Raw genomic sequence first — 22625 nt, forward strand, 5'->3', positions numbered from 1 at the left:
TTAGGGCACATGTATTAAAATATTAACTGCTGGTTTGGCAAGAGACTTCAGTATTTATGTTGAAATGGGAAGGCTGTATATTTCATTTTGTATATATTTTCATTAATAAATATAACATTCATATTCTACTCATCAAGGAATTTTCTGAGGCAAAGGAACAGGATTGTGAGGAGGTCTCAGTAATGTGAGGCTCGCTTTATTGCACTAGTGAACTAGCAGGCTCCATTTAGAATATATTTTTTAAAATTTTTAATATTAGCAGTGGAAAATAAAGAATAATTCTTTGTGTTCTTTGGGACTCTTTATGTTTGTAACTTAGGAGCCCTTACTGGCTGAATTCTGTGGTACTACTGCCAAGAATTTACAGACTACACGAGCATTTTCATTTACTGAAATGTTAATGTCTTAATTTAAAATCTACCATAATACTTAATTTAGTAGAGTTAATGGCCTCTACCATTCACTTTTAAAATGCCAACCTAATTCAGAATTATTTTCTAACTTCTTATTTTACATATGACTGAACTCCCGTAGGATTGGGTGAAGTCTCTTGAGAGCAGCTCACTGTGGGCATGCGACAAAAGATCAACATTTATCTTAGCTGCTTATATGTGGTCTAAGTGGATTTGGCAGTGCCAGAACAACGTGACTGCCAGGACCCAGAAACTAATGCTTTCCTTGCCTAATAAATAATTTTTTGAAGTCTCCTATATGTTTCTCAATGACTAAATCCCGTAAGGTATGTAACAGACTATTCATGTTGGTTTTCTCTGAGTGACAGGTTTAAGGATAGGGGAACTTTACTTCTTACCTTACATATTTCCGTATTGTTTGATTTTTTAATAAGCACTTTTTATATATTTAATATTTAATCCTCATGATTTCAATACATAAAAAATATAAAAAGTAAAAAGTTAATCTCCCTACTCTATCTTCCATTCACTAAATCTCCTCACTTTTCCCCAGAAACGTATGTATAAGCAAATATATACTCTCTACATACTAAATACTATTGTATTATATATACTATAATATATACTATCTATATATACTCATATGTATATATAAGCAAATATATACTCTATACTAAATACTCTCATATTCTATATACTATAATATATACTCTATAAATATATGTGTATATATATATAAGCAAATATATACTCTATTTTTCTCATTTTTCAAACAAAAGTTAGCAAACAGTGCATATGGTTCTACATCTTGTGTCTTTCATTAAGAATATCTTGGAGGTTTGTACTGTTTATCAATATACTATGTGGTACATCTTCATTCTCTATGTATTTCTTTTTTTTTTTTGAGACAGAGTCTCACTGTGTCACCAGGGCTGGACTACAGTGGCGCGATCTCTGCTCACTGCAACATCTGCCTCCTGGGTTCAAGCGATTCTCCTGCCTCAGTCTCCTGAGTAGCTGGGATTACTGTGCCTACCACCACGCCCAGCTAAATTTTTGTACTTTTAGCAGAGACAGGGTTTCATCATGTTGGCCAGGTTGGTCTCCATCTCCTGACCTCATGATTCGCCAACCGCGGCCTCCCAAAGTGCTGAGATTACAGGCATGAGCCGCTGTGCCTCTATGTATTTCTTTCTAAAGCTGCATAATATTCAATTACATGGATGCATCATGATTTATTTAACTAGTTTCATATTGATGAATACTGGATTGTTTCTAATCTTGCTTTTACAAGTAATGCTGCAATAAGTTACCTTGACCTAGGTCATTTTTTAATAATTTTTTTTTTTTTGAGACACAGTTTCACTCTGTCACCCAGGCTGGAGTGCAGTGGTGCGATCTCGACTCACCACAATCTCCACCTCCCGGTTCAAGTGATTCTCATGCCTCAGCCTTCTGAGTGCTTGGACTACAGGCACTATAGCGCCACCACGCCTGGCTAATTTTTGTATTATTAGTAGAAATGGGGTTTCACCATGTTGGCCGGGCTGGTCTAGAATTCCTAATCTCAGGTGATCCGCCCACATTGGCCTCCCAAAATGCTGGGATTACAGGTGTAAGCCACCGTGGCTGGCCATTTTTCAAATGATTTTTAAAATTTTATTTTAATTGACAAATGATAATTGTATTTATTGATGGGGTACAATGTATGTTATGATATATATATATACACACACACGTTATGAAATGATTAAATAAATTTAATTATTAATAATAGGTCATTTTATGTGTCAAGTATATTCACAGGATAAAGTCATTGAAAAGTGCCTCTTGGGTCAAGGATATGTGTACTTATAAGACTGAGAGATCAAGGCCGGGCGCGGTGGCTCAAGCCTGTAATCCCAGCACTTTGGGAGGCCGAGACGGGCGGATCACGAGGTCAGGAGATTGAGACCATCCTGGCTAACACGGTGAAACCCCGTCTCTACTAAAAAATACAAAAAGCTAGCCCGGAGAGGTGGCTGGCGCCTGTAGTCCCAGCTACTCCGGAGGCTGAGGCAGGAGAATGGGGTAAACCCGGGAGGCGGAGCTTGCAGTGAGCTGAGATCCGGCCACTGCACTCCAGCCCGGGAGACAGAGCAAATTATGGAGTTGTACCGATATGTAATACCGTAAGTTAGATTGTCAAACTTTTAGATTTTTGAAAATGTGACAAACATATTCATATTACTGCCCATTTTTCTATTGGGTTGTTGATTTTTAAAATCTTATTTATTTCTAGTAGTGTTTTGTATATAAGGGATATTAGTACTTTGTGATATGAGTTGAAAATTCTTTTCCCAGTTTGTCATTTGTCTTTTAACTTCGATTATGGTGATTTTGTTTCTTTGCCACACAGACATTTTTTATTTTTACATAATTGAATTTATCAATTTTTAATGGCTTATATATTTTAAGTCACATTTACAAGGACCTTTCAAGGTTATAATGGCATTTTCTTATATTTTCCTCTAGTAATTTTAATTTGTTTTTTCACATTTAAATATATGATGTCTTTGTAATTTAGTGTATAGTGTAAAGTAGAGATCCGGTTTTATTCCAGATGGCTACCTAGTTACAGCCTGCCTAGAACTAGGCTAACTTGTTATAACTAGTTTAATACCACATATTGAATAGTCAGTCTGTCTTTTCCATAGTGATTTGCAATGTCACCTTCATCGTATACAAATTCCTGCATGTGTCTGGATTTATGTCAGAATATTTTCGTCTATTCTATTGATCTGGATGTCCATTTGTGGACCAGTCCCACATTGTTTTAACTACTGAGGCTTTATAATGTGTTTTAATATCCGGTAGGGCTAACCATTCCACATTCTCCCTCACACATACACATTTGAGAACTCTCTTGTCAAATAACCATTCCACTTTCTCCCTCACACATACACATTTGAGAACTCTCTTGTCAAATTTGAAAGGGGAAAAAATGGTATTTTTTATTGGAATTGTGTTAAAATGTTAAATTAACTTAGGGAGATATGACATTTTAACAATTTTTAGTTTTCCTACCCAGGTATGTCTTTCTATTTATTCCAAGTTTCTTTGGGTCCCTTGGTTTTATTTTAAAGTTCTCTACATATAGGACATGCCCATTTCTTGTTAAATTTGTTCCTATTTTATTTTTTCTATTGCTACTTTAAATAAGGTCCTTCATCCTTATATCCTCCAGTAGGTTATTATTTGTACATATAAGATTGATTGGTTTCTTTATATTAATTTTCCACCTTTATACTTTACTAAATTGTCTTATTGTTTATAATAATTTTTCAGTTGAGTCTCTTGGGTTTAAAATCAGAGTCACATCATCTACAAATAGTGAAAATACTTTTCTTACATTCCTATTTTTATACTTGAAGTTTTTATAATGCCAAGTCATGAGGCTAGTACCTTCAGTAAAATTTTACATAGTAATTATGATAGTGAGCACCCCGTCTATTCCTATCTTTATTGGGGCTACCTCTAGCCTTTCCCCATCAAGCAAAATGCCAGCTAGATGTGTTGTATCATGTTAAAGAAGTATGAATCTGTTTCTATTTTATTGAGTGTTTTTTACCAGGTTGTTGAAACTATGCGCATTTTAATAAACATCAACAAGAATAAAGCTACTCTTCTGATCTTTCTGTCTTCCCACCATCTGATCTCTTATTGTTGTTTCCCACTGGCTGGCCCTAATCAGAATCCAGAAGGGAAAGAAGTCCATAAGGGGTCAGCTTCCCAGAGGATAGAGCAGGACAGAGAAGGGTAGAGAGTAGATCTGGAAGTGTAGACAGGGTATAACTGTAGGCTATATATGGAAACTAATAGCAGACAACAAAATAACCTCTGTCTTTATTATTTGAAAACAAAACATTATGGGTGGTAAAAGCACCCTCCCAGCGCCACAGTTCCTCCATAAGAACTACATTTATTGAAGTATTAAGATAGCCTCGGCAGGATATTAACTATAAAGATCAAAGTTAAGATTCACTTCTGAGGGCTGCACCTCTAACTTTAACCCCCATCATCAGGGATTCGTTTACCAGATCAGTAAATTTGTTATTTGGGCACTAAGGCCATTTTAGTGATGGTTGAGAGCAAGCGTGGACCGTGGAAAGTTTAGATGCTCGTAGATGTGTGTAGAGGTAGGGATGGAAGTAGAGGTGGGTTTGGGGGTATGTTAAAACAATGCATTCAGGAAAGAGAATATTGAAGAGAACTTGCACTAACAATTTTGCCTGGCTGGGATTCTTGTGTTATTCCTTCCTTGTCTCCTGATTTCCTTCCTTTTTTTTTTTTTTTGAGACAGAGTCTTGCTCTGTCACCCAGGCTGGAGTGTGGTGGCGTGACCTCAGCTCACTGCAACCTCTGACACCCTGGTTCAAGTTATTCTCCTGCCTCAGCCTCCCAAGTAGCTGGGATTACAGGCATGCACCACCATGCCCAGCTAATTTTTGTATTTTTAGTAGAGACAGGGTTTCACCACGTTGGCCAGGATGGTCTTGATCTCCTGACCTCACGATCCGCCCACCTCGGCCTCCCAAAGTGCTGGGATTACAGGCGTGAGCCACCACGCCCAGCCTCCTTCCCTTCTTTAGTTTACACACATAGGACCCAGGTATAGGGCATGAGCTAGAGCTGGATCCCAGCTGAACGGAAAGCAGGAGGCGCTATATTGGAAACAACTACCAAGCAACCAAGGACTGAGGACAAAATAGCCTGGGAGGAGAAGTAAAACCAGGAAAAAGTTTAAAATTAGGTGCCTGACATTTAAGGGAAAAAGTCCAAAGTTAATCAAGGATGACCGCTTATTGCAAGATTCAAAACCTCTAAATGACAAAACTTCTAAAAAAGGAAATGATGATAGCACGGGGAACCCTGCTGATCCATCTCCTTGCCCAAATACTTCTCCATTCCCAACCTCTGTGCAGCCATGTGCAGCAGAGACAAACAGCAGCAGCACTCCACCCACAGGCTTTGAGAACCACAGAGCTGTGACTGACACGGTGGCCCTATCTCTATGAAGTACATAAATCGTACCACAGCCTTATTTTCTGAGACCATCTCTATGAAACCAGCTTCCCTAAATGCTGTGGCCCAAGAGGCTAATACTTTGGTCAGTCATGGGGCAATATGACTGCTCCCGCATGGCATCCAAGTCCATGCTTAGAGACTGAAGGGGAGCCAGCCTTGGTAAACCAGGTTAGTGGTCATTTCCCCACCTGGCATTTTTGAGCTATACCAAGCAGCCTGGGGATTCTTACCGCAAGGGCGCGCTCAAACCTGACTTGTCCAGACAAGCAGAAGAGTTTTGGACTCCCAATCAAGCATGGTGGTCAGTCTGTTCCAGTTTGTCTGGGACTTTCCAGGTTTGAACACTGAAAGTTCTACAGCCAGAAAATTCCTCAGTCCCAGGCAAACTGGGATGGTTGGTCACCCTGAAGTCAAGACACCTAGGCTTTGGCACCTAAACATCAGTTTCCTCGTCTGTAAAATGCTGGGACTGACCATTACAGCTTCTAATGTTACTGCCACATCTAATGGTCCATGATTCACTCTCATGCACCTGACCTTACCCGTCTGTAGCCCAAGGCCCAAACAAACTTCACTTGATCCAAGATCGAGTTCATGTTACCTGATAAACTAATCATTAATGTGTTAACAGGAGAGGATTATAGGGTTCACAGTTGAATTTTAACAATGACTTGGGTGGAAGGCATGTGGGTAGCTGAGTCGTTCTAATGGTGGGAAGTTCAGCTGGGGAGATGGAGTGTATGGTTGTGTGCCATCTGAGAGAAAGATATTTTTAGGCAGGCAGGTTTTGAGGCAGCCAGCCTGAAAGAGCTGGTTTGATGAGCTGCTTTTAGCTGCGCAGCAGGAACAGGCCACAGGCAGGGCAGTCTTGTCTGACTTGAGCCAACTTTCACACTATGACCTGAATAAAATCAGCAGTTGAAGCCACAGACTGGAGAGGAAAGGACATAGTTTACTAATTACTGATAGCACTATATATATATATAAAATAATGCATTTGCTTTGAGCCTGGGTCTGTCATCTGTAATACAGATATGTAGCTATGATCCTGGGTAGTTAAGGGTTCAAACTCTGGGGTCACCACCTACCAACTCTGTGATATTGGGCAAGTTTTAGGTTGAATAATATGCATTTGCTGATATTTAACCTTTTTGATCTACACAAACAGGAATTCCACGTAGTTCAACCTAATAGCTTACTCTCCCTTTTCCTTGGTTTCCTCATGTGTGAAACGCAGATAGCCACCAAACTTTTCAGGACACTGTGAGGACCAAATGAGAGGGACACATAAGGTGGTCAGAACAGTCCCAGCCCCACAGTCCATGTCAGTGATGTCAGCCACCACCATCCTACAGGGCCATTAGACTCCATCAGCTGAACCTAGGGTAACCCAGACTCTTCCTGTCTTCCTGAGACATGGAACATGGATGAACCAAAGTGAACCGGTCACTTTAGTAGAACTTCATTCTAATACCAGGGTGAGGAAAGGGGAGTAGGTTCATACCATAGGTTTTTCAGGTCATTCCAAGACTGAATGTTTTTCTTCCCAATACAGTCAGGTCCTAAGTATAGCAAAGAGCTTTTTATGATGGGGTTTTGCTCTAACACCATGGAGCCCTTTCTTTAGCCTTACATCTGTCTGTAGCGACCACACATGGCCACCTTCTTCAACTTAACTATATACACACACACACGCATACATTGTGAAGCACATACGGAATACATGAGACAGCCTCATCATTATCAGAATACAAACAAGTTACACTGAATTTCTTCTCTCAATAATTAACAGGAAGCAATTAAAAAAGAGGAAACAAAACATATGCTGTGGTATTATCATTATAATTAAATCACGTTTATTAACTGAAGCAAATTCACTTGAGCTTTTTATAGGATTCTAGGAAATAGGTTCCTTACATATAATGAGGAAGTGCATCTTTAGGTCTTTTCATATTTTTCTTCCCTGTAACAGTCCTATGTTTGGTCTTTTCTCTTCAGGTTCATTCCCTTGATGCTAACAGAGAACACTGTAATTCTAAATTAAAATGATAGCTGGGGAACCATGGATTCCAAGGCCAGCACCTCCCCACTGTGTGGATCCCACAGATATGATGTCAGAAATCTAAAAAGAAAGAAAAGAAAAAAAACCTTGAACCTGGCTTGGTTTAAACTCTCTTTAAGCAACCCTCTTTCATTCAAATGTAAGAAAGTTCAGCTTTCAACATGTATTAACAAAAGATGTTTACAACAGAATACCTGGTTGTGCCTAATAATGGCTTTGCTCTTTGAATTAATTTTTTCCTGGTAACAAAAGCCGAGCTTTTGAACTTCTGGGTAAGGCTAGGCTGGGCATTTTTGCTTGGCTTGGCTCTCTTAAATGGTTAGAAAAGGGTTGGTCTGGCACCTGCTATTTTGCGGCCAGTAATTACACTACCGTTGTTACTATGCATTACCGAAACTTCATTTTTTGACCAAAAGCCAACAATATTCTTTAAACAAACATCTTTTGAAAGCCGAATGTGCTTTGAAATGATTTTAAAATCCATTTAATGAATAGGATTCTATTGAATTTCACAAATATAAGTCAGAATTTTTTTTTTTTTGATGCTTCATATTTTATTTCCCCCTGCCCTCCCGTCCCACCCCTGGTGATGGTTGTACCCATTTGAGCATTTCTGAGCACATGACGAGTAAGAATTTTTTTTTTTTTTGAGGCAGAGTCTCGCTCTGTCGCCCAGGCTGGAGTGCAGTGGCCGGATCTCAGCTCACTGCAAGCTCCGCCTCCCGGGTTCACGCCATTCTCCCCTCAGCCTCCCGAGTAGCTGGGACTACAGGCGCCCGCCAGCTCGCCCGGCTGATTTTTTGTATTTTTTAGTAGAGACGGGGTTTCACCGTGTTAGCCAGGATGGTCTCGATCTCCTGACCTCGTGATCCGCCCGTCTCAGCCTCCCAAAGTGCTGGGATTACAGGCTTGAGCCACCGCGCCCGGCCAAGAATTTTTTTAAACGACGTTTTGCTTTAGCATGGTGTCTCTGTAGTATAAGCCGTGTGTGGCCTTTCCACTTAAGCCGTCTTAATGTTTCCTTTCCCTTCATCAGTGTACCATGACAAGCCCCTTCTATTTCCACCCCCAGCGAACAGATTTACTCTAGGGCGTGTGTTGATAACTGAGGCAGGATGAGGCAGTGTTGATAACTGAGGCAGGTGAGACTTAAATAGCCAGAGAAAGGAATAATCTTTTCCATATTTAGAAGACTAGTAATCTATGGCCAGGCTTTCACAGCTGTGGGGCTTCTGAGCCCAGATCCTAATTCTTTTTTTTTTTAATTGGATTAACTAGCTCATGATCACCCAGTTCTTAACTGAAAGCTTGATCACCAAGACTGCAGGATCAAGACATGGGGATTGAGGTGGGTGGGTTGGGATGGCACATTTAAAGACCAATCAGGCAGGAGAGGCCCTCACCTGCGAGTTCCCAAATATATTGTAAGAACTCCCATCAATGCTTCGTCCCCTCACTGTTAGTTTCAGAACAATGACATACAGATACTCAGCTCACAAGGAGCTGATAAAGTTAAATGTGATACACATGTGATCAAGAAATTTTTTTTTTTTCTTAGTATTCCCCTACCCCTTCCTCCCTGCCTCCATGCCTTGGACAGCAAGCCCTTGTCCTATTGCCTCAAGGTAGGGAAATAATGTGACAAGATAAACAGCAAAACAACAACACAACTTCTGTAAGTTGTGTTTTGTGTTATAAAAAAATCTCAGAGGACTAGAAAGGATTTGGAATAAAGCCAAAGTATTTGGAAGAAAATGGTTTGAGGAGAGAGGGGCTTCCCTGGAAGACTAGAAACACATCCCTCCACCAGTGGGAAGAAGGATGGATGAAAAGTGAGAGGGCAAAGGCCTGGGCAGGGTGGGTCTTTTCCTACTTCTCTACCTCTGTGTCTTAGGGAGGCAGCAAGCTGGAGAGAAGAATGACTATATGTTGTAGGTCTATAGAACTTCCCAGACCCTGGAGTGGCCCCAAAATAGCAGGGAGATGCTGGGCACAAATGGGCCATGCAAACAGGAAGGAGGCCCAGGTGCAGCAGTATTGGTAAAGGAAGGCCAGAAGGAACTGTGGACATCTGGGTTGGTGCCTCCTCAAACAGCTGACATGAGGAACAAATGGATTTCCCAATACCTTGGCACAACCTAACCACCCTCCCCGCCACCAAGCCTTCATCCCACCCCAAATGTAAACATATCTTTAAAGGTAGAGAAATACTAAAATGATGAAATTCATTGCTGACACCTTCCAACATAGAGTGGAGGCTTAAAACATAAATTAGGGGCCAGGCGCGGTGGCTCAAGCCTGTAATCCCAGCACTTTGGGAGGCCGAGACGGGCGGATCACGAGGTCAGGAGATCGAGACCATCCTGGCTAACACGGTGAAACCCTGTCTCTACTAAAAATACAAAAAACTAGCCGGGCGAGGTGGCGGGCGCCTGTAGTCCCAGCTACTCCGGAGGCTGAGGCAGGAGAATGGCGTAAACCCGGGAGGCGGAGCTTGCAGTGAGCTGAGATCCGGCCACCGCACTCCAGCCCGCGTGACAGAGCAAGACTCCGCCTCAAAAAAAAAAAAAAAAAAACATAAATTAGGTAGATTAATAAAAGAATGAAGATATATCTTGCATACTTGAGTTTGTACACTGAGAGCTGGGCATCCAGTTTGAGCCTCTGGGGAAGACAATGTGGCAAGGGAGAGAGACCAGTAACCTCAGAGTGAAAGAAGAAAAGCTCTATCACTTAGCAGTGTAAACTAAAAATAAATCCCAAGGCCCCCACTGACTAAATGGACCCCCTTGTGGCCAAAAGGACCCCAGAAAAAAAAATGTAAGTCTAGTTCCCAGCTATGATGGGAGGTCAGACATGTCTAATGATACTCCCCCTCTCTTCTATGGTTTAGACACAACAACTAAGCAGCATTAATGTTCCAGTAGAGATCACATGACTCACAGAACAGATTCTTTGTGGCAGTAAGATACCAAATTATAAACAGGACCTAAGGCTATGCCAGGTGAGGGTAAGTCATGTACTCCTACACCTAAGAAGAAACTGTGCTCTAACTGCCACAAGGATTTTCTTTTTCTCTAGCAGCTAAACAAGCACTGGTCTCAAGATAAGCAATATTTAAACAATTGCAAATCATCCTGCTCATAGACTGCCCAACTGAACCCCCGTTCCACCAGCCATAACTACATCTTTCATTGGATTAGAGACTAATTTTAATAACTTTTTCCTGATAAGACCACCAACCACGGACTGATTCTGACTAGTTTACAGAGATTGTGTACTTGTGAGCTTTTGTGTCCTGAAACGACCTTTTGATGTGTAGGGCCTAACTGTAATACATTGAAATGTTAAGTCTCCATCCCAAAGTGAACATGGGTCATGTGTTACATGCATGTTTGTTCAATATGCATGTGTCAGGACCACCTTCATTAATATTCACAGCTCCTCCTGTAACTTGTTGAATATTATATTTGGTCAACCTGTTCAGCATAAAGCTCCATCTCAACCCCTCTGTCTTCAAAGTGCTTGTCTCTGGGCTTCTGCTGAAAGCTGTGCTTCCCAGCCTGTGGGATAGCCACCTTGAAGGTTATAACCCTTTATGAGAAATCAAATCTCCTCTTTCTTTGTCTAAATTTATAAATTGTGTGTGTTTTTAAGTTAACAGTAGTATGTAACTTTGGACAAGCCATGTAACTGCTCTAGGCCTCAGGGTTTCCATCCATAAAGTGAGTGATAAAACTTCTCGTGACCACTCCTAGTCCTGTTGTGAGGAATGGGATGCTGCATGTGGATGTCAGGAAATACAGTGAGACTCAACAAGGCAGTCTACATAGTATCAAATGCTAAGCATAATCAGAAGAAAAATGTAGATAATAATTCCAACATGTAGAAACTTATAGCAAAGACTGGCTACATACTTGCCAATTTCATTTTCTCTTCCTGGCATACAAGAAGACCTTTCCCAGGGCTTCCCTTGCAGTTCGGATGGGGCCATATGATTGGGTTCTGGCTAACGGGATTTGGCAGATGTGATAGCAGTGCTTGCAGACCTACCACAGATTCTGCAGTGTGGTCTTATACACACTCTCTTCTCCTTCTCTGGCAACTGTTGAGGCCAAATGCTGAAGATTATGGCATTTCAAGATGAAAGGAGCCTGAACCTCCAAGTCACCACTTAGAGATGTTGCCGAGGACAGCCCCTGCACTGGCTTATGATGCATAATATAAACTTCTATTTGGGGGTTAATTGCAGCCTCTGTAGCCTATCCTAACATTGTGCTATAATAAAAAGTTAATAATAGAATATATTATTATGACAGAATATATACATTCATGTATGTATCCATATAAATATATATGAGATGTCTTGAGGCATAAAGGAGTGGCTCGGTCTATACCTTTCCTTCCATATTATGAAGAATGTAAAAGTTCAATGTGTGCTGTTCTTGGGGAAAGATGTCACAGGCACAAATTGCGATGACATTCAAGTCTATGTCTGGCTTGCTCAGTGGAAGCACAGTTACATAGAAAGCTGGGGGAAATCTTCCACTTGGAGTTGACAGACACCCAGGCCCTCTGCTCTATTTCATCAAAGCTGCTGAGGTTTTACTTTGCATGATCTGCTGCACCAGTTTCAGCTGCGAGACAGCCCTCGTCTTCCTCATGTTAAACTCTCCATGGACATTGAGCATTCTAACAGGAAGAACCCAGGAGATGCTCTTGGATCCAGGCAATAAGAGAATGTAAACATGATGAGCTTGCCATAAAGCACAGCTTAAGACAAATCCCCGAGCTTCTCATTTCCAACCAGATTAGCACCCCAAGCCTCTGGAGAGGACTGAATCCATCTATACTGGGACTTTAGTAAAGCACTTAACTCACATATCCAAGTCAAGTTCTGATGGTTAAAAAATGGTGTTCTAGGCTGAGTGCAGTGGCTCATGCCTATAATCCCAGCACTTTGGGAGGTCAAGGCTGGAGAATTGCTTGAGCCCAGGAGTTTGAGACCAGCCTGGAAAACCTAGTGAGACCCTATCTCTACACAAATCAAAAAAAAGCTGGGCATAGTGCAGTGTGCCTGTAGTCCCAGCCAATCAGGAGGCTGAGCCCAGGATGTTAGCACTACAGTGAGCTATGATCACGCCACTGCACTCTATCCTGGACAACGAAGTGAGACTCTATCTCAAAAAAAAAAAAAGTTCTAAAACTGGAGGCACAATTAAATCTGCATGAACCAATATAGTTATCTTAAACTCAGATCAATTTGAGACCAAAGCCACCTCCACTATTCCTGAGTGTTGAGAATTCCACCCTGCACTCCCTGCCACTCTGACCAGCCCTCAGTCCCTCCTTCTCCCCCTACAACACTCAGCTCTCTTCCCTGCCGTCAGGCCTGTTGTAGGTTGAATTTTGTCCCCTCAGTGAGATATGTTGAAGTCCTAGCCCTCAGTACCTTAGAATGTGAGCTTATTGGGGGAAATAGTGTCATTGTAGATGTAATTAATTAAGATGAGGTCATAGTAGAGTAGAGTGGGCCCTTAATCCAACAAGACTAATGTCCATGTGAAGAGGGCCATGTGAAGATGCAAAGATACAGCAAGAACATCATGTGAAGATGGAGACAGAGATGTGAGAGATGCATCTACAAGACAAGGAATACCAGAAATTGCCACCATCAGAAGCTGGCAAAGAGGCATGAAACAGATTCTCCTTTGGAGACCGCAGAAGAAACCAATCACGCCAATCCCTTGATCTTGGACTTCCAGCTTCCAGAACTGTGAGAGTATACATTTCTGTTGCTTGAAGCCGCCCAGTGGTACATTTTTATGGCAGCCTAGGAAGGGCTGCAAAAGGCTGGACAGCTCTTTCTGAGCCTGGGCTCCATGGGGAGACATTTAGCAAAGGCTTTGACCAGCATGCTGGTTTCATCATCCCTGCCCCATGAGCCAGTCTTGCCAATCCCAACTCTGAATAGGATACACCATCTAATTTCCTTGCTCCTCGACCTAGGCTGTCAAGGTAATAGCAAAATTAGATGAATTGATTATGTTGCAAAGTCATTGTCTCCAATCATAACTTGCCCCTCTCTAAGCCTGAGCAATCTTTCATCACATTGAATAAGTATCATAGAGATTCTCAACTAGTGGGGAGAGAAGCACTCATGGTTTGAAACAAAAACTTTGCCTCATTGCTGTACTTCATTTAAAATTTATTTTGAATTTCTAAAAACATCAGAGGAGGATAGAGAATTTTTCTTTTTTGCAGAGTAGTGTAAAGATGGATCAGTATTTCCCTTTGCTTGAAATTAGCACAAACGTGCATACATGGTGGAGTTGAGGTTCAAATGAATAAAGCAACCTGCCTCCACAGTCCACACTTCTAACCACCAATATACAAGACACTCTTATGGTTTACTAGCTTGGAAGCTCCTGAATGACAAAAACCCTTCCCTTGTATGTTCTCTCTTTGCATCTTCCCAACTCCCTAATACCATTCATTGCACTTTAAAGACGTTCAGCAAAAAGAGGCACAGACGGCCAGGCGTGGTGGCTCACGTCTGTAATTCTAGCACTTTGGGAGGCCAAGGTGGGCAGATCATGAGGTCAGGAGATGGAGACTATCCTGGCTAACACAGTGAAACTCCGTCTCTATTAAAAATACAAAACATTAGCCGGGCGTGGTGGCTAGTGCCTGTAGTCCCAGCTACTCGGGAGGCTGAGGCAGGAGAATGGCATGAACCTGGGAGACGAAGCTTGCAATGAGCCGAGATCGCGCCACTGCACTGCAGCCTGGGCGACAGAGAGGACTCCGTCTCAAAAAAAAGGCACAGACTTGGGCAGAGTTTCCTTTTCTCTCAGCAGTAGGTGGATAAATTCATGAATTAGTGACTAATATATGGTATTTGATGCAAATACTGCAGTTCCATTTCCTCACTGCTCCCTTTCCCCTCTTTTTCTCGTTTGTTCCTTTTTTGCCCTCATCTTGTAGAGAAGGAAGGGCACAGGGTCCTCTTTCTACACTAAGGAAATCTCAGAGGAGTTATCCCAGGTCCATAGAGACTTCCTGAGTAGCACTCAAGCTGCAGTCCTCCTCAGCTGGCAACTGTTCTATAGTTTGCAACCTCAGGTCCTTCCAAAGAATGAACCTCTTGAAATAAACACAGAGAAATGGGGCCTTTTATTATATCCAGATGGGATTGTGCGGCCTTGGACGCTGTTGAAATAATTCTTCTGTGCCTGGATCAAACTTTTGTTATCTTCCAAAAGGAAAGAAAGAGAGGAGTGGTAAATTGTGTTAACTAGAAAGCCAACTCCGGTTAAATTCTGCTGGTAGGTCCCCTTCCCCCACTAAAACCCAGGTTTTTAAATTTGCTTTTTATTGATTTTTGCATCCCTTTTCCCCTTTTACAATCAGATATTAAGCTGGGTTGGAATACACACACACACACACACACACACACACAAACACACACATACACAGACACAAAAGGACAAAATTGTAAAACCGTTGTTTTTGTGTTGTTATCCAAGATTCAGATGTTGTTTTTTTAAAATGGGGATGAAATATGAAAGTGGAAATACATGTGTTTTAGGGTATTACTAGAAAAGAAAGTATGATAAAGCGTGTCTGTAATACTTTTATTTTTACTCTGTTAGTAGTGGTGAGCTGAGCAGTTTCTACATACACGGAGTCCAATAAACATCTATTGAACAAACACCATAAATACAATTTTGGGCTATAAACAATAGAAAATATAATTTTAAAATTGATGGTGCCACCTATTGGTGATGATACAAAGTATAAAATGATCACTTACATAATAAGTTCTTTCATGTTTTCCAATCATGTTACTTATTCCCACAGAGATTCTGTGAGGAGCTAGAAGGTAAGCTTGGTTCATGCAGACATGAGGCACTAATGTTTTCAACTGGGTTGCTCTCCACTGGATGCCTATTAAATGCTCAGCACTTTGGAGTATACCAGAGAAGTAAAGACATGGCCCCTGCCTTTAAGGAGAATTTTATCCAGTTGGTAAGAGACCTACCTACCAATATAACAAAATAATAAATATCCTTGGGAGGATGAGGCCAGGAGGATCCCTTGAGGCCAGGAGTTCAAGGCTGCAGTGCACTATGATCGCGCCTAGGCATAGACACTGAGCTCCAACCTGTACAACATAATAAGACCTTGTCTCTACAAAATAAAGAAATAAAACAAAATAATAAATAGCTGACATTAAAATGTATAAACTTCCTTCTATGTATGTGGCTATATTTTATATAGTATACGGTAATCATCCTTTCTAAATCCTCAGCGCAGTGTCAGGACTCAGGACATGTTACCCCAAAGTATGGTTCCTCACTTGGCTGAGTACTTTGCTTATTTATTTACTTATTTTGCTTATTTATTTATTTATTTATTTATTGAGAGGGAGTCTCACTCTGTCGCCCAGGTTGGAGTGCAGTAGTGCGATCTCAGCTCACTGCAACCTCTGCCTCCTGAGTTCAAGCAATTCTCCTGCCTCAGCCTCCCAAGTAGCTGAGATTACAGGCACCCACCACCACGCCTGGCTAATTTTTGTGTTTTAGTAGACGGGGTTTCACCGTGTTGGTCAGGCTGGTTTCAGACTTCTGACCTCAATTGATCTGCCTGCCTCAGCCTCCCAAAGTACTGGGGTTACAGGTGTGAGACACCATGGTTGGCCCTTGGCATAACTTTAAACTGAAGGACACTGGAAGGACCTCAGAGGCCAGTGTTCTCTGACCTTCTGCTTTCTTGTCACTTGCCCCTTTTTCTCCTCTAAAGCAAGGAGAGAAATCCTCTTCCCTATGGCAGGTCCTAGAAACTAGGACCCCTCTTCTGCAAAGCAAGTCATAAAACCTCCAGGTCACTCTCTCTGTTTTATCCTGAAGACTGTCATTCCAGAGGGGTCCTATGCATACTCAGGAGGAAGGAATGCTACATGAAGAGACTCAGAAGAACCTAAACAGAAAGGCAGGTCTTGCTGGGTTTCTTCCTCAGTCTGTTACAGTAAGATCATACTCTTGTCCAATCACATTTCTACATGGCTGTCCATTCTTCATCAAGCCTCAGCATAAAAACACAGTTTTCCTTGCATCTTTGGATATTTACTTCTTTTTTGGGGGGGCGGGGGGGCTATTCATTTCTAAAGTCTCCCATGTCATGTAAAACTTTGGTTAAATAAATTTATTATGCTTTTATCTTGTTAATCTGTCTTTTGTTATAGGAGTATCAACTGTGACGCTTATGATGGATGAAGAAAGGTACTACACCTTTCCGCTCCTATAGCAGGAAAAAGTCTGTTTTGCTCACCACTTACCCTAGGCCTAGTACACCACAGTTCCTGGCACTTAGCAGGCAATTGATAGAATAGTTGAATTAAGTTGGGTCTCATGGTTAGACATATGTGGCTTATAGAATATTTTATTTTATTTTATTTTAGAGACAGTCTCATTCTGTTGCCCAGGCTGGAGTGCAGTGGCACGATCTTGGCTCACTGCAACCTCTACCTCCCAGGTTCAAGTGATTCTCCTGCCTCAGCCTCCCTAGTAGCTGAGACTACAGGTGTGTGCCACCACCCCCAGCTAATTTTTGGTATTTTCAGTAGAGACAGGGTTTCACTGTGTTAGTCAGGATGGTCTCGATCTCTGGACCTCGTGATCAACCTGCCTCGGCCTCCCAAAGTGCTGGGATTACAGACGTGATTACAGGTACCGGCCACCCGCCCCAGTGCCTGGCCAGAATTTTTTTTTTTTTTTTTGAGATGGAGTCTCATTCTGTTGCCCAGGCTAGAGTGCAGTGGCAGGATCTCAGCTCACTGCAACCTCCACCTCCCAGGTTCAATTGATTCTCCTGCCTCACCCTACCTAGTAGCTGGGACTACAGGCACACAACACCATGCCCGGCTAATTTTTGTAGTTTTAGTAGAGATGGGGTTTCACCAGGTTTACCAAGATGGTCTTGATCTCTTGACCTCATGATCCACCTGCCTCAGCCTCCCATAGCGCTGGGATTACAGGCGTGAGCCACCACGCCCGGCTGCCAGAATATTTTAAATCAAGACTGGCAAAACAGATCAGAAAATATGTGTAAACAGGGGAAGCAGGGTTTGAATTGGGTCCTAGAAAATTCCGCAAGGGATTTATAACCTAATACAGATGAAGCCATCAGTGCAGGGAAGCCTCTTGTAGCCTTAAATTTGGTTAGAACTTGAGATTTTTGTGGTTTGCTGTGCCAACCCACACTTTTTCCTTAGGCAAGTACTGGATTTTTGCTCAAAGTCCAAAAGGAAAGGAAGAGAAAAAGGCAGATGGTGGGTAGTTATAAAACTATAAACATATTTTACTCCTGCAAGTCTTACAGACAGGAGTAATTCTGGGAGTATGAAAGTAGCTTAGAAAGATTTTTGCTTCCTCTCACCCTCCAACCTAATTATGTGCTGCAAAGTATTCCTATAATACTCGGCAATATAAGGCTGGGCAATGTCTCATACTTGTAATCCCAGCACTTTGGAAGACTGAGGCATGTGGATCACTTGAGGTCAGGAGTTCGAGACCATGGCCCACATGGTGAAACCCCATCTCTACTAAAATACAAAAATTAGCCAGGTGTGGCGGTGCACACCTGTAGTCCCAGCTGCTCAGGAGGCTGAGGCAGGAGAATCACTTGAAACCGGAGGCAAAGGTTACAGTGAGCTGAGATTGCACCACTGCACTCCAGCCTGGGCAACAGAGCGAGACTCTGTCTCAAAAACAGCAACAACAACAACAACCACCACAACAACTTGGCAATATGTATCAAGAGTCTTAAAAATGGTCATATCTTTTGATCCAATACTTTTCCAAGAAAATATGTTAAGAAAATAACCAGAAATGTGAACAAAGGCTTTTTAGAACACAGGGGAAAAAAACCTCTGTACTCAGTATGAAAAGTTGTTTTCTTTTTTTTTTTTTTTGAGACGGAGTCTCGCTCTGTTGCCCAGGCTGGAGTGCAGTGGCGCACTAAAAAAAAAAGATGCACTATTAGGTTGTTTATTTGAAGTTTTTCTTCTTTTTTGATGTGGTCACTGATAGCCATAAACTTCCCTATTAGTACTGCTTTCACCTCAGGTTTTGGTATATTGTGTTTCTATTTTCATTTGTTTCAAGAAAGTTTAAATTTTCTTTCTTTTTTTTTTTTTTTTTTTTTTTGAGACAAGAGTCTTGCTCAGTCACCCAGGCTGGAGTGCGGTGGCATGATCTCGGCTCACTGCAAGCTCCACCTCCCGGGTTCATGCCATTCTCCTGTCTCAGCCTCCTGAGTAGCTGAGACTACAGGTGCCCGCCACTACGCCTGGCTAATTTTTTTTTTTTTTTAGTAGAGACGGGGTTTCACCATGTTAGCCAGGATGGTCTCGATCTCCTGACCTCGTGATCCGCCCATCTCGGCCTCCCAAAGTGCTGGGATTACAGGCTTGAGCCACCGCGCCCGGCCAAATTTTCTTTCTTAATTTCTTCATTGAACTACTGGTTATTCAGGAACATATCATTTAATTTCCAAGCATTCGTATAGTTTCCAAAATTTCACGTTACTGATTTCTAGTTTTAGTCCATTGTGGTCCGAGAAGATACTTGATATGATTTCAATTTTTTTTTTTTGAGACGTAGTCCCGCTCGCTCTGTCACCCGGGCTGGAGTGCAGCTGCGTGATCTCGATTCAATGCAACTTCCACCTCCCAGGTTCAAGCAATTCTCCTGCCTCAGTCTCCTGAGTAGCTGGGATTACAGGTACCTGCCACTGCACCCAGATAATTTTTCTTGTATTTTTAGTAGAGATGGGGTTTCACCATGTTGGCCAGACTGGTCTCAAACTCCTCACTCAGGTGATCCACTCACTTCAGCCTCCTAAAATACTAGGATTACAGGCATGAGCTACCATGCCTGGCCTGATTTTAATTAAAAACATTTTTTTTGAAGACTTGTTTTGTGGCCTAGCCTATGGTCTATCCTCAAGAATGATCCATGTGCTGAGGAGAAGATTGTGTATTCTGCAGCTATTGGATGAAGTGTTCTGTAAATATCAATTAAGTCTATTTGGTTTAGAGTGCAGATTAAATTGGATGTTTGTTGATTTTCTGTCTGGACGATCTGTCCAATGCTGAAAGTGTGGTGCTGGAGTCTCCAGTTATTATTGTATTGGGGTCTAACTCTCTCTTTAGTTCTAATAACATTTGCTTTTCTTATCTGGGTACTCCAGTGTTGGGTGCATATACAATTATAATTGTTATATCCTCTTGCTGTGTTGACTTCTTCATCATATAATAATCTTTGTCTCTTTTTATATTTTTCTCTTGAAATCTATTTTGTCTGATAGAAATATAGCAACTCCTACTCTTTTTTGGTTTCCATTTGTATGGAATATCTTTTTCCATCCCTTTATTTTAGGCATATGTATGTATTTATAGGTGAAGAGTGTTTCTTGTAGGCAACAGATTGTTGGGTCTTGTTTTCTCACTTTTTTTTTAAGTTTTTTTTTCTTTACAGAGACAGAGTCTTACTGTGTTGTGCAGGCTGGTCTCAAACTCCTGGGCTCAAGCGATCCTCTTTCCTTGGCCTCCCAAAGTGCTGGGATTACAGGCACGAGCCACCATGCCTGGCTGGGTTTTGTATTTTAAATCCATTTAACCACTATATTTCTTGTGATTAGAGAATTTAGTCCATTTACATTCAATGTTATTATTGATAAGTAAGGACTTACTGCTGCCATATTGTTATTTGTTTTCGGATTATTTTGTTGTCTGTCCTCCCCTCCCTCTCCTCGCTTCCTTCTTCCCTCCCTTCCTCCCACTCCCTCCTTCCCTCTTTCCCTCCTTCATTCCTTCCTTATTCTTTTTTATGAAGGTGATTTTCTATGGTGGTATGTTTTAATTTCTTCCTTTTCATTTTTTGCGTATCTGTTGTAGGCTTTTTGATTTGAAGTTATCATGAGGTTTGCAAATAACGTCTTATAACCCATTATTTAAAAATGATGACAACTTAACACTAATTGCAAAAACAAAGTAGAGAAAGTTAATAAAAACTCCACACTACATTGCCCCCACTTTTTTTTTTTTTTTTTTTTTTGAGAAGGAATCTTGCTCTGTCTCCCAGACTGGAGTGCAGTGGCTGGATCCCAGCTCACTGCAAGCTCCACCTCCGGGGTTTAGGCCATTCTCCTGCCTCAGCCTCCCGAGTAGCTGGGACTACAGGCGCCCACCACCTCGCCCGGCTAATTTTTTGTATTTTTTAGTAGAGACAGGGTTTCACCGTGTTAGCCAGGATGGTCTCGATCTCCTGACCTCGTGATCTGCCCGTCTCAGCCTCCTAAAGTGCTGGGATTACAGGCTTGAGCCACCGCGCCAGGCCACCCCCCCTTTTAAACATTTTATTGTTTCTAGTTATGTCTTATACTCTCTATGTCTTGAAAAGTTGTTGTAGTTATTATTTTTGATAGATTCACCTTTTAGACTTTCTGCTGAAGATATGAGTAGTTTACACACCACTATTATTGTGTCATGATATTCTGTGCTCGTCTGTGTACTTAATATTACCAGAGAGTTTTATACCTTCAGATAATTTCTTTTTCTTTTTTTTTTTGGAGACAGAGTCTCACTCTGTTGCCTGGGCTGGAGGGCGGTGGTACAATCTCGACCCACTACAATCTCTGCCTCCCAGGTTCAAGTGATTCTCCTGCCTCAGCCTCCCAAGTAGCTGGGATTACAGGCATGCACCACCATGCTTGGCTATTGTTTTTTTTTTTTTTTTTTTTGTATTTTCAGTAGAGACAGGATTTCGCCATGTTGGCCAGGCTGGTCTTGAACTTCCGACCTCAGGTCATCCGCCCGCCGTGGCCTCCCAAAGTGCTGGGATTACAGGGTTGAGTCACTGCACCTGGCCCCTTCAGAAAATTTCTTATTGCTCCTCAACATCATTTTCTTTCAAATTGCAGAACTCCCTTTAGCATTTCTTGTAGGAGAAGTCAAGTGTTGATGAAATCCCTCAACTTTTGTTTGGTTGGGAATCTTTATTTCTCCTTCATCTTTGAAGGATATTTTCCCTGGATATATTATTCTAGGATAAAAGTTTTTTTTTTCCTTCAGCACTTTAAATATGTCACGCCACTTTCACCTGGCCTGTAAGGTTTCCACTGAGAAGTCTGCTGCCAGACATGTTGGACCTCCATTGTATGTTATTTATTTCTTCTCTCTTGCTGCTTTTAGGATCCTTTCTTTATCTTTGACCTTTGGGAGTTTGATTATTAAATACCTTCAGTTAGTCTTCTTTGGGCTATCTGCTTGGTGTTTTATAATCTTCTTGTACTTGACTATGAATATCTTTCTCTAGGTTTGGAAAGTTCCCTGTTATTATCCCTTTGAATAAACTTTCTACCCTTAACTTCCTATTTAAGGTCAATAACTCTTAGATTTGTCCTTTTGAGACTATTTTCTAGATGTTGCAGGCATGCTTCATTCTCTTCTCTTTTGTCTCCTCTCTGTATTTTCAAAACGGTCTGTCTTCAAGCTTACTCATTCTTTCTTCCGCTTGATCAGTTCTGTTGACTGTGATGCAGTCTTCAGCATATCAACTGAGTTTTTCAGCTCCAAAATTTCTGCTTACTTTTTAAAAATTATTTCAATCTCTTTGTTAAATTTATCTGATAGGATTCTGAATTTCCTCCTCTGTGTTATCCTGAATTTCATTGAGCTTCCTCAAAACTGCTATTTTGAATTCTCTGTCTGAAAGGTCACATATCTGTCACTCCAGGATTGGTCATTGGTGCCTTATTTCGCTTGTTTGGTGAGGTGATGTTTTCCTAGATGGTCCTGAGGCTTGTGAATGTTTGTTGATGTCTGAGCATTGAAGAGTTAGGTATTTATTATAGTCTTTGCAGTCTGAGCTTACTTTTATCTGACCTTCTTGGGAAAGTTTTCCAGGTATTCAAAGGGAATTGAGTGTTGTGATCTATGATTTGGTCACTACAGTCATATCTGCATTAGGGGGCACCCCAAGCCCGGTACCACTGTGACTCTTACAGACTCATAGAGG

At 41.6% G+C, this 22625-nt stretch overlaps 1 protein-coding gene and 1 long non-coding RNA gene across 2 annotated transcripts; both read right to left on the minus strand.

Annotated features, from left to right (window-relative positions):
• Window positions 1–7323: 7323 nt before the first annotated feature.
• On the minus strand, window positions 7324–12283 carry LOC105513178. Its single transcript, XR_001001957.1, has 2 exons — window positions 12066–12283; window positions 7324–7602 (listed from the first exon to the last, which is right to left on the minus strand). It is a non-coding gene; the product is annotated as an uncharacterized LOC105513178 (long non-coding RNA).
• LOC105513177 (putative uncharacterized protein FLJ44553) lies at window positions 8491–9790 on the minus strand. Its single transcript, XM_011944032.1, has one exon. It carries the CDS (start codon window positions 9788–9790, stop codon window positions 9248–9250), a length of 543 nt encoding a protein of 180 aa, XP_011799422.1. The 3' UTR covers window positions 8491–9247.
• Window positions 12284–22625: the final 10342 nt, after the last annotated feature.

This window comes from Colobus angolensis, unplaced genomic scaffold (assembly GCF_000951035.1).
Source record: "Colobus angolensis palliatus isolate OR3802 unplaced genomic scaffold, Cang.pa_1.0 Scaffold224, whole genome shotgun sequence".
Classification (NCBI taxonomy): Eukaryota; Metazoa; Chordata; class Mammalia; order Primates; family Cercopithecidae; genus Colobus; species Colobus angolensis.